The 12,315-nt window shown below is 37.3% G+C and overlaps 1 protein-coding gene across 1 annotated transcript in view; it reads right to left on the bottom strand.

The window, feature by feature from the left end:
- Positions 1-12,315, bottom strand: part of LOC125164680 (A disintegrin and metalloproteinase with thrombospondin motifs 3) — a 215,560-nt gene that overhangs the window by 20,630 nt on the left and 182,615 nt on the right. The window contains exons 12-15 of the mRNA XM_047857529.1: positions 11,010-11,143; positions 9,077-9,200; positions 4,668-4,748; positions 2,558-2,721 (exon numbers count right to left, since the gene is read on the bottom strand). Of these exons, the coding sequence (XP_047713485.1) occupies positions 2,558-2,721; positions 4,668-4,748; positions 9,077-9,200; positions 11,010-11,143 (503 nt within the window). The remainder of the gene's footprint in view (positions 1-2,557; positions 2,722-4,667; positions 4,749-9,076; positions 9,201-11,009; positions 11,144-12,315) is intronic.

Below are 12,315 nucleotides of genomic sequence, written 5' to 3'. Positions count from 1 at the left end.
CAATAAATATTTGCATACAGAATCCAACAGTATTTTTCAAATCAAGTAGATGTCTTCTGTTTTCATTCACGAGAGAGTAATAAGAGTTGTCTTGCTGATATCAAAAGCAATAAAACTGGGCAGGATATAGGAAGGAACTTTTTGGGGGGCACTGTATAACACAGCAAAGGATAGTGATTCCAACAAGAAGAGAAACATGCCAGGTCCCAGCTTCCTGACGGGGCCAGGTTCTGGACCCTGGCGCAGGGAACAGGAGGCTAAGCCAAAATAGCAATCTCACTGAGATGAGGAGATGGAGGGTGGTGTTTGGAAATTGCAGGCAGGACACTAAAGAAGGGGCTACACAGAGGGGTGGCTCAGAAGCTGCATTAATCCTAGACTGAAGGCTGGTCTGTGCATGCCCCAGCCAAGACACCATGCCGACTACTACTGAGAGGCTGCTGTGGGGCTGGGACTAAGACAGGGAGGGCTAGCGACATAGGAGTTCTTTTATAGCTAGATGAAGAGACCTCACTAACACTTCAGGTAATCAGTTAAGGTATCAAACAGGCCATGCCATTAAAATAAGGACAAAATTGAAACAGATCAGCCCTAACAAAGCATAAACCAGGCTCCAAAAATCAGGAGAAAATGACAGCCTGAACAAAACCCAACAGCTTGTAAAGAAGGTAACATAGGGCCTCCTGGGTGGCTCAGTCAGTTAGGCATCCAACTCTTGATCTCGGCTCAGGTCGTGATCTCACAGGTCGTGAGTTAGAGCCCTGCATCGGACTCTGGGCTGACAGCATGGAGCTCGCTTGGAATTCTCTCTCCATCTCTATCTTCCCCTACCCCACTTGTGCTCTCTCTCCCTTTCTCCCTATCTCTCTCTAACTAAACTTTCAAAAAAAGGAGGCAACATAAACCAAACACCCTACAACTTACCATCTATAATGTCCTGTGTGCACTTAAAAATTTCTCATAAGTAGGAAAATGTGACACATACTCGAGAAAAAAGCAGCCCATAGAAGCAGACAACATGAAGACATGGGACTCAAAGAAAACATTAGACATAATGGGTGAAATATATGGAAATCTCAGCATAGGAATGGAAATGATTTTTTTTGGGAAAAAAAAAGGACCAAGTGGAAATTCTAGAAAAGAACACCAACTGACATGAAAAATTTACTGATGGGCTCAACAACAGATTGAAGACCACATAAGACACAGTGAACTTGAACACAGCTCAATAGCAATTATCAAATCTGAAGAACAGAGAAAAAAAAATGAGTACAGAAGGATGAACAAGGTCCAGGAACTTATGGAACAATCGTGTAAATGAGGCCTAGGAGAAGAGGAGTGAGAGATGGGGGAAAAACACACTTGTGGAATCAACCCAAATTTGGTAAAAACAAACAAACAAACAAACAAACAAACAAACCCCCCCAAAACCATCAAACTTAGATCACCAAGATGCCTGGTGAAACCCAAGCCAGATACAGACAAAGAACATCACAAACTAAGCATACCACAGTCAAACAGCTAAACCAACAAAATGAAACAAAACAAAAGATAAGGAGAAAATCTTTAAAAGGCAGCCAGAGAAAATGGATACTTCACATACAGAGCAGCAATATGAATGAGGCTGACTTCTCATCATAGATGATGGATTGTAGAAGACAAGTGTCACATAAATGAGCCAAAGATGGCTCCTGCGTGTTGGCCCCTACTTTTGTTTCTTCGGAACAGGCTCAGACCTTTTAGCTCAGAAGCCTGCTAGCACCAAACTCAAATTTTAACACACACAGTTCTTTTAAATATAGCCCAAACAAGCACATTTGTATCCATTTTAGGCCCTGTTACTTAGCATACCCCTATGAAACCGCACTCAACATTTGCTAACTATAAATAAGACTATGGCTACAAGGACCCCAAGCTGCTGCTGCTCTATGGAGGACTCAGTACAGAGACTCCCCATTATGCTGCTGAGTGACATCGCCTAACCAGAAACACCCCCTCTCCAATCCCTTCTCTTCCAGGAGTTCCTTTGTGCATCTCTGCTGGATGGTGGCCCTGCACTCAAACCTGCTCAATGGTCAATAAAGCTTGTGCATGCTGTTTCCACCCTGTGGTCACGCCTACTTTCTTAGTGAGCCCTCCAATTCCTCGAACTCCCTCTAACAGGGTAAAAATATCCCTTCTCTCTCTCTGCCCCTCCCCTGCTCATTCTTTCCTTCTCTCTCTCTCTGTCTTAAAAAGAAAAATAAATAAAAAATTTAAAAAAAAGAAATGGTAAATATGTGGGTAAATATAAAAATCTCTCTTCTCTTTTGTCTTTGCCACATAACTGATTACTAAAAATCAGCAATCATACTACATTATTGGGTTAAAATGTACATATAATAAAATATATGACCAAGTTGCACAGAGTAGGGACAGGCAGATAAATGGAATAATATAAAAACAAGCAACTAAATATACAATGTTTAGGGTAAAAGTGTTTTCAGACCAAGTAATTATAAAACTAAAATGGACATAAATTAAACCCACTACATCATGAGTCTGTAATACCACATACCAAAACAATAACAGGATCGTGTAAAGGTCCATCTGTGTGAAGAGTTTCAATGTCATCTTCAATGTTATAATCCCATTCCACACCAAGATCAATGAAAGTCCGTGACTTGGCTTCCTCCCCTTTGCCATTCAGAATGTAGTGGCCTGTAGCCTGGTTCTTAATAGCTAAAGGAAGAAAAATGAGTAACCAGCATACATTTTATTTTATCATATTATAGTTTTGGTGATCCATAGCAAATCTATCCCCTTTTAAGCATCAAAGCAATCAAAACGAGTGTTAGTTCTGGTATGATTCCCATTCCAGTCATTAGGCATTCAAAATCCTCAAAAAGCACTCCCTCGCTAATCAAAAACAATGGCAAACGGTTAAATGGGAGATAGAAATGGGCAAATATTCCTAGTTGAAAACACTGTCAAAAAGGTTAATGGTTTCTAACTCACTCTTCCTATATATTTCCTTAGAAAGCTGGGAATATTTTGAGAATTATGGATATTTCTATAATAATGAACATAAATCATTTATGTTAGGACAGCATATAATAGAACACCTTCTTTACTGTGTATCTCTTTCAAGTTTGTAAAAATATTTATAGATATCCAACAAAGTTGAACTAATTTTTAGGTAAATAAACAATTAGTTCTTATGTTTGTGAAATGCCAAGGCCACATCTCTACTTGTATGGCTAGAAAAAGCTGTTTATTGATGATAGAATTCTTAATGCATTACAGGTATACTATATATTATTTAAAAATGCTTTCTCTAATGGATAAAAAATAGCAAATGGGATTCTAAAGTTTGGAGGTATTTATCAGCACATAAAATAAAAGCTCATGTTACTACCATCTATTGAAAATGTGTAGAAAACATGAGCAATCTTAGTTAAATACATTTATTCCGCTTGAGCTTTCTAAAACAAGTCTGATGTTTCCAAGGAGAACAATCTGAATTCTAGGAGAAAAAATAAACAATTTGAATTATTGGAGAAAGAACTATGGTTGACTGCTAGACTATTAAGGAATCTAGCAGTGAATATAATTTAACGTTTATTTATTTTGAGACAGAGAGAGACAGAGTATGAACAGGGGAGGGGCAGAGAGAGAGGGAGACACAGAATCTGAAACAGGCTCCAGGCTCTGAGCTGTCAGCACAGAGACCAACGCGGGGCTCGAACTCACGGACCGCGAGATCATGACCTGAGCCGAAGTCGGATGCCTAACCGACCAAGCCACCCAGGCGCCCCAAATATAATTTAAATACTAAAAAAAATTCTATGACACACCATAAAACAATTCATTTTTTTTAAGCCACCCATTTGAAAAAAGAAAAAGCAATTTGAGAGGCAAATTTTCATGGGATTGACAGATGCAACCTGAGTTCAGAGAGCTTCCTAGTGCTTTAATAGATCAGGGAACAAGTGGAAGTTAGGTTTACATTGGTACATAGACCTTTGAAGATAATGCCATTTTTACACGATCCTCTCATAAAGGAGGAAAAGAATCTTCTTGTGGAAATTATAAACAGCCATGCAAATGGATCTCCATGTGCCAGTCAGAAACCGGACACATAACTGGTATTAGGAAAATTTGCACTAGACTAGTAAAATTCACATGTGGTTGCTTTTCGGTAAAATAACTTAAAATGCAATAAAAGTAAGGAGAGGCATATAGTATGGCATCAACCAAAATATCAGAACAAATTTGTCAACCTATATATGGCAAATTTTTCTGATATTCTTCCTTAATTTAATGCATTTTATTTACATACTTATTTTTCTCCTCCCCTTATACAGAGAAAAAGTGCATAAAAACCTTGTTAAATAACTTTTTTTCCCCACATAAATAATGGACCAACCCAGGTCTCACCAAAAATTAGAGCTCTGTTTTTGCATATTTCTTGTTTTAAAGAAAGAATAGTGGGGAGAAATGACCAACAAAAACCATATAGTAATGCATTTATATGTAATTCTAACTCTTGCATATCTATGTATACATACACATATACGTATATATACACACGCATCTGCACACATATATATCTCTATATATATATGACTTCTTTGACATTTCTCTAAGGTCATGCTAAAGCAAAGCCAGCAGACAGGAACACTTACCAAGAATATGAGGAGAAGCCTCGTCTTCTTGGATTAACACATGTCTAGCACCAGGGGGTATATCAAACATCTTAAGGTACCCTTTGCATGTGTAGTAAATATCGGAGAAAGCAAAGAAGAAAACAAAAGCAACAACCATGGTTAGCCGAGCATGAAATTCTCACTGCTCCTGCACGCAGAAGAGGGCATCCATAAACTGACAGAAGCAGTTTCAGAAATTAACTTCAAAGCATTGGTAGTTTTTGTGACAACAGGCATGAAATTAGAGAAAACCTTTTTTTTTTTTTTTTGTAATGGTGGGGAGAAATTAATCTTGCTCCCAATCTATTAGTGATTTATCTGGTATTGGACTATGAATTGTGTCAACAACAACTCAGGTAAATACTATACTTTCCTGTGTACTTCTATGTGATTTTAGAGTTTGTTGTTATTGCAGTTAAGTTTGTTTGTTTGTTTGTTTGTTTGTTTATTTATATCTGAGTATAGTTCACATACAATGTTACATTAGTTTCAGGTGTACAACACAGCGATTTATCAAGTTTATATATTATACGATTTTAGTTTTAATTTTCTAAACCACCCTGTTGAAGAGGGGCCAATTTTTGGTGAACTTGGTGGGTAAACTTCTTGAGATATTTTATCTATGTATTATTTTATTTTTTTAATTTTTTTTATTAAAAAATTTTTTTTAACGTTTATTTATTTTTGAGACAGAGAGAGACAGAGCATGAATGGGGTAGGGGCAGAGAGAGAGGGAGACACAGAATCGGAAGCAGGCTCCAGGCTCTGAGCCATCAGCCCAGAGCCCGACGCGGGGCTTGAACTCACGGACCGCGAGATCGTGACCTGAGCTGAAGTCGGATGCTTAACCAACTGAGCCACCCAGGCGCCCCTAGTCTTTGTATTATTTTAAAAGCCTAAGGGCAAGTATAGATAGCTAAACTTCTAATTTATGAAGTATCTTCATATTCAAAGCCTACTTTATTCTAAAGAAATTACAGAAGAAAGGGGTATCTGGGTGGCTCAGTCGGTTGAGCATCCATCTTGGTTTCAGCTCAGGTCATGATCCCAGGATCTTGGGATTGAACCCCACGTCAGACTCTGCACTGACAGCACAGAACATGCTTAGAATTCTCTCTCTCTCCCTCTGCCCCTTTCCCCAACTCATACTCTCTCTCTCTCTAAAATAATTATAAAAACCTACTCACCTAATCAATGAGTAGCTTTCATTTTTCTTGTAATCAGTCATTAATTTTAAAGCCTTAAGTTTTATCATGGGACAGTTTTAAAATACATTTTTTAGATTTGACCAAACCATTTGGTTGGAAAATGTCTGTAAGTTATGTCATACATTGCCTTTACATGGACCTTAAACTCAATTTTCTACTCCAGAAATCATGAAATCAATAGGCTGAATGGATTGCCTTGAGTTATAAAATCATACATCAATCCTATTATTGTCAATGTCATATAAAACAAATCTTAGTATTATCACATCACATGTCCTAAAAATTATCTTAAGATGACTTAGAATTAAGATCTTAACTATAAATCAACAATAGGACAAATAGAAATCAAGATGTTGCATCTCATTTGCATCAAACAAATGAATATGTGGAGATTATGCAACTAACACCTTATATTATGAAACATCCAATTTATATACTGCAGGATGAGTGACAGAAATTCAGTTATAAATTGTGTATTTATACAATCACATATCATCAGGAAGAAATACGCTTGTCATTTCTATATGGGCAATAAATATCTACCTATGGATAGCTTTCCCCAACTTTTTCACAATATTGGTTACTGTCTTAACTCAATGGTATAGTCATTTTGGGGTTATGGTTTTCAGTACCTGAGCCTGGGTACATTCCAGTCTGTGAACTGTGCTGGGTTTGTCTGAGTATGCAATGGCCAGAAGTAACGTGCTTAAGATGCTAAGGACAGCAAAACAGCTTGATGCCATTTATGGATGCCCATCTTTCTGCAGTTTGCTACAACTTACCCAGCACATTTTTAGCTTCCCTTGTTTCAGCAAGAGAAATATTACGAGCTCCTTTGGGTAAAGTGAAGGCGCCTCTTGTCTTCCCTTAAATAGAATGTTTTTAATTAGTAAAGGTTTCACGTTGACTCAACGTCTTGCTGTTTCACTGACCGTACTAGAAGCTATATAGTAATTTTATGTGTTGAAGTCAAAATGCATTTATAATAGTTAGCTAATGCCAATAAACAGTTAGTAGTCAATGAAAGTAAGACTACATGTGAATAAGAAATGATAAAGGTGATTTGAAGTTGAATACTTGCAGATTTCATTTTCCAGCAACTTGAATTCTGTATGGCACCTCTTGCTTAAATGTTTCCCTGTTGGAAAACGTTAATTAGTCTACTGAGTGACTATGACGACATTAGTGCAAAGAAATGGATGTTAGTTTATCTTTGAACAGTTTGAATCAGTATTACTGATGAAATCTTTTCTTCACCTCTTCTGACCTTGGTTCAGAAGGCGGTAGGTTTAGCGTAATTTTTGAGGTATCTAAAAAAACATATCACTGCCTCCTACTACACATAATACAGAATGGATTATTAATGGCAAAAACTTTTTCTTTACATTAGTTCACTCTGGAAATAAAAGAATATGAATGATTTTACACCAAAAAGAATAATGTAACTGCAACAGAGAAAGCAAAATTACTTCACAATAAGATGAAGAAAATTACATGTTATTCCACCAAAACCACAATAAATGCTATAGTTTTAATTGTTTCCCTTGTTAAAATAATGTAATCAGCCAGATATGGGAATATTTGTTTTTTAACCATTTAACCATTAAATTGTCATACCACACAGGAATATCAAAAACATCAGTAATGATGTTACTGATGTCACTTTAGAATACAGTTCACCTAACTCTGCCTGCCCGAAATATATCAAAGATCATAACTGATATGTGTGCACTTGCCTTATGCTGCATAGTTGAGGTATAACGAGACTACAAAGAACTAAGAGAATTATTCCATTTGGATGAAGACTGCCTTTCTAATACTTTCTTTACTTCTAAAAGGGAAAATGACTGACATGACAATGTGCTCAGAGTAAACCAAATTTCTTATCTTTATTTTTGCTTTGTTTTATTTTGTTTTTATCATTCTGTTAGAGACTCTACCAACTGTAGAGGGATGATGTAAGAGAAGCTTCTCAAGGAAGCACTACATCAAATTTATCTTTAAATGCTGAATTCTCAGAAACATTTTCCCATAAATGCTTACTGAATAACTGAATAATATTTATTAGCAATTAAAAAGTTGGTCAGTAATAAATGTTTGTATCCAGATCTTTTATGAAAATTCCAATGAATAATTATAAAACCACTCATAATTTTGCATATTATTTGTGCTTTTTTTTTCCATCTACTGAAATTTTACTGGATGCCTAAGCCCAGATCACTGACTCTGTAATAAACATTAAAGTTTATTTATTTTTGAGAGAGAGATTGGGAGGGGCAGAGAGAGAGAGAGAGAGGGAGACACAGAATCTGAAGCAGGCTCCAGGTTTTGAGCTGTCAGCACAGAGCCCGAAACTCAAAAACTGCAAGATCATGACCTAAGCCAAAGTCAGATGCTTAACTGACTGAGCCACCCAGGCAGCCTTGTAATATAAAACATTTAGAATTATGTGAAATATGGACTCTAGATTCCTAGATTTATAAATGGGATACATTTTTTCACCTTTAAAATAAAAGCAGCAAAACTAATGAATATTTTAAAAGTTGTATTTAGAATTGTGTGTGTGTTTTTTTAACTTCCGATCAGCAATTTATGTGAACAAAAAATTCAAAATAAGCATCAATTCTAGGGGTGCCTGGTTGGCTCAGTCAGTTGAGTGTCCAACTCATGATTTCAGCTCAAGTCATGATCCCAGGTTCATGGGGTAGAGCCTTGTATTGGGCCCCACATTGGGCTCCAAGCTGAGAGTGGAGCCTGCTTAAGATTTTCTCTCTCTCCCTCTCTGTCAACCTCTGCCCCTCTCCCCCACTTATGCTCTCTCTCTCTCAAAAAAAAAATCAATTCTAACAATTAGGTCTTATAAAAAACATAAAACAAAACAAGACACATATTTTAGCTAACTACTCTATTTGATACTGATTTTATTTCTTCGTTATCTAAACTTAGTAGCCCATTTTTCATCATGGATGCTACGGAGTATGAATTTAATCCCAAGTGTTTGTTTTTCTTTTCTTTTCTTTTCTTTTTTTTTTTTAGTTCCTTGAAACTTAATCTGAATAAAACTAAACCAGCAGTGAATGTTTTGTTATATTTATAGGGAAATGCTACATTCCTTAAAGAAATCTCAAAAAGTACAAATCCTAGAGAAGGATAGTAAATTCATGAGAGACCTCATCTTACCAAGTTTCCTGGGGGTTCTGGTAAAGGTCCCCTTTACGGTTCGACAATGAGAATTATCTCCTCCACAGACACCACACTTATCCTCAACCTTGTTAGAACCGATTTCTTTATCACAGCCCACTTTCTGGAAAGAGAAGATGTTAAGCATGGGTAGTTTTAATGTGCCAGCTAAAGGTGAGAATCCTAGACAATGACGAAGCATTTGTTTCACTGGGACTCCACAGTGAGGCAGTCTGCACCAAGCCTTCACTCCAGCTCTCATTTCTAATGCCTCAATCTTTCGAAGAACTACTATGAAGTCAAATGACTTGTACTCTAGGTTAAATTCTACTCTAGGATCAATTCCCCCAGTCTAATGAAATATTTACCCCATTATACATAGTCATGACCATCAAACATTTACGAAGCACAGATATGGTAGCTGATGCTGAACAGACCAAAAGTAAAGATGGCGTTTATTCCCCTTGTTGCTTTCTTATTTGGAAAGATGAATAGCAAAACAGTGAGCTGTGCATTAGCATAAGCTTTACAAGCTGTTTAGGGATGTGAAACAAAACTTTATGAAGTGCTGGAGATTTTTATAGGACCCTCTGGAAGGCATTTCAAGAATGCAGAGGGATTAAAATAGAGTCATGGAAGTTGCTCATGGAAAGTGGGTTCAAAGAGCAATACTTAAGCCATATTTAAACCAATGAGGGGTGCCTGGGTGGCTCAGCTGGTTGAGTGTCCGACTTCAGCTCAGCTCATGACCTCATGACTTGTGAGTTCGAGCCCTGCGTCGGGCTCTGTGCTGACAGCTCAGAGCCTGGAGCCTGCTTCAGATTCTGTATCCCTCTCGCTCTGCCCCTCCCTTGCTCATGCTCTGTCTGTCTGTCTGTCTCTCTCTCTCTCTCTCTCAAGAAATAAAAACAAAAAAACAAAAACAAAAAACAAAAACAAACAACAACAACAACAAAAAACAATGGAAGGTTAGTGCTATAGGATAGGGGAAGAAGAGCGAATGATTTGCAAAGCACAGGCTATGAAAGGCCTCGAATATCAGGCAGAGTTTACTTTTTCACATGAATTGAACAGGGAGCCACTGAAGGTTCTGAACCGGAGCAGGATCCTTCAGTGCAGGATTATGTTATATGATATGCCACTGCGCTCATAAATTTGGAAGGAAAATGGGCAGAGAAAATGATGACCACACGTTTGATGTACCAGATAATGTGGGAAGTGAGAGATGGATAAAACTCAGATTCTACTTTTGGGGGAAATTTTATTTCAAATGTAAAGCATCTGCATACTTGAGATTCATAAATATATCAGCATAACTGAAGTGAAAAAGAGACAGGAGTAACATGTTAAGAAGGATGATTTCATATCAATTCAACTTGTGAACATGAACAAAAAAGTCAAGTGCATTTTTTTTTAAGAGTCCAAATAGGGCAAAAACCATTTTTACATCTTCACCACTTTTGTTCTGATGTGGAATTCAGTGTTTAAACTTAGAATCAATTAGAAAGGGAGAGAAAGAATTTCCATTATTTTTTAAATAAAAAATACACTTAGCATTGTATTTTTTAAAAAGGCTCTATATCATAAAAGTAGATGCCTACCAGTGAAATACTCAAAGCAAAGGCATCGTTCATTCCCAAGTTGCTGTATTCCCAACCTAGATACATCAGAATAACTTAGAAAAGGCATCTGGATGGAAATTAGGAAAAATACGTTTAAATCTTGATGCTGCCAATGGCCAAATTTTGGTTTGAAAAGTGAAATTTCTCCCACATTTACTTTAGGCCTCCTCAACTAGTCCTAGAGTCTCATTTTAATGTGATTTTACAGATAAGAAAGTGTTAAAACCTTTTGAAAGCATGCAGATGAAGGACCATAAAAGTAGAATTTCACGAAAACATATGAAGCTTCCGGGGAAGCAACTGTAACTCACCACGCACTCTCCTCGAACACATATGCTGTATGGGTCTTTGTAAGAACAGTGTGTTCCATCGTGAACCAGCTGCTTCATGTACACGACATCTCCAGTCTCTCTGGATTGACAGTAAAGGTGGCATCTTTTCTTGGCTACGTAAGATGGAAGATTAAATCAGCTATTTATATAAAACGACATATTTGAACACTACAGTTACTTTATTTTTAAAATATGAAGTTCCAACATGGTTTCCTGAAAACAAAATATTGTATACATAAATAAAGAGTAGCAGAAAAGGATGCATATTTGGCATACAACGAATCTAAACTGTGAAACTTGTTTATTTTATTCACTTTGAGAGAGGGAGAGAGTGTGCATGTGCATGAGAGGGGAGGTGCAAAGAGAGAGGGAGAGAGGGAATCCCAGGCAGGCTCTGCACTGTCAGCTCAGAGCCGAATGCAGGGATTGATCTCACTAACTGTGAGATCGTGACCTGAGCTGAAATCAAGAGTCTGATGCTCAACTGACTGAACCACCCAGGTGCCCCTAAACTGTGAAACTTTTGAGAGTGAACAGTGGTTGAAATAATAGTTACATAGCAACAACTGGGAGTGTCCCAGGCAAACCGGGTTGTACCAACAACCCTGGATTTTACCACAACTCTTCAACAAACTTTAATTCAGAGGGAGGCAATTTACTTTTAGTGACACTTTGAGAACTAAAAGGGTTTCTCTTCTGTCTGACCCAATGCCCTGGTATGGTCAACATCTCCTATAGGATCTCATTAATTTTAATATAATTTATGTGACTCATTTCATCGAAATAAAAAAGAATGCATCTTCTTAATGCATCGCAACTCTGAATTCCTATGTGGATGCATCTTTCCCATAAAACAGCTTATAAACTGAACTTGGCAGTGTATTATATCACATGGTTATCATGTAACTATTTTTCTTTTATCCATCCAAATATGAAGTGTGGCAAGATGTTTGTTCCCATTTGAACATTATTTAACCAAAAATTCATGGTAAGAAGTAAACAATTAAAAGGAAATTAAAAAAAAAATTTTAAGTTTATATATTTATTTTGAGAGAGAAAGAGAGAGAGAGAGAACAGAAGTGGGGAGGGGCAGAGAGAGAGAGGGAGAGAGAGAGTCCCAAGCAGGCTTCACGCTATCGGTGCAGAGCCCAATGAGGGGCTCGATCCCACCACGGTGAGATCATGACCTGAGTCGACATCAAGAGCCAGACATTTAACTGACTGAGCCACCTAGATACCATGAAAGGGAGTTTCTAAGTTCATTTTCTCATAACTAGTATACAGT

This window comes from Prionailurus viverrinus, chromosome B1 (genome assembly GCF_022837055.1).
Source record: "Prionailurus viverrinus isolate Anna chromosome B1, UM_Priviv_1.0, whole genome shotgun sequence".
NCBI classification, from domain to species: Eukaryota; Metazoa; Chordata; class Mammalia; order Carnivora; family Felidae; genus Prionailurus; species Prionailurus viverrinus.
Note: the sequence above shows the minus strand (reverse complement) of the source record. Positions and strands in the feature narration are given on the sequence as shown.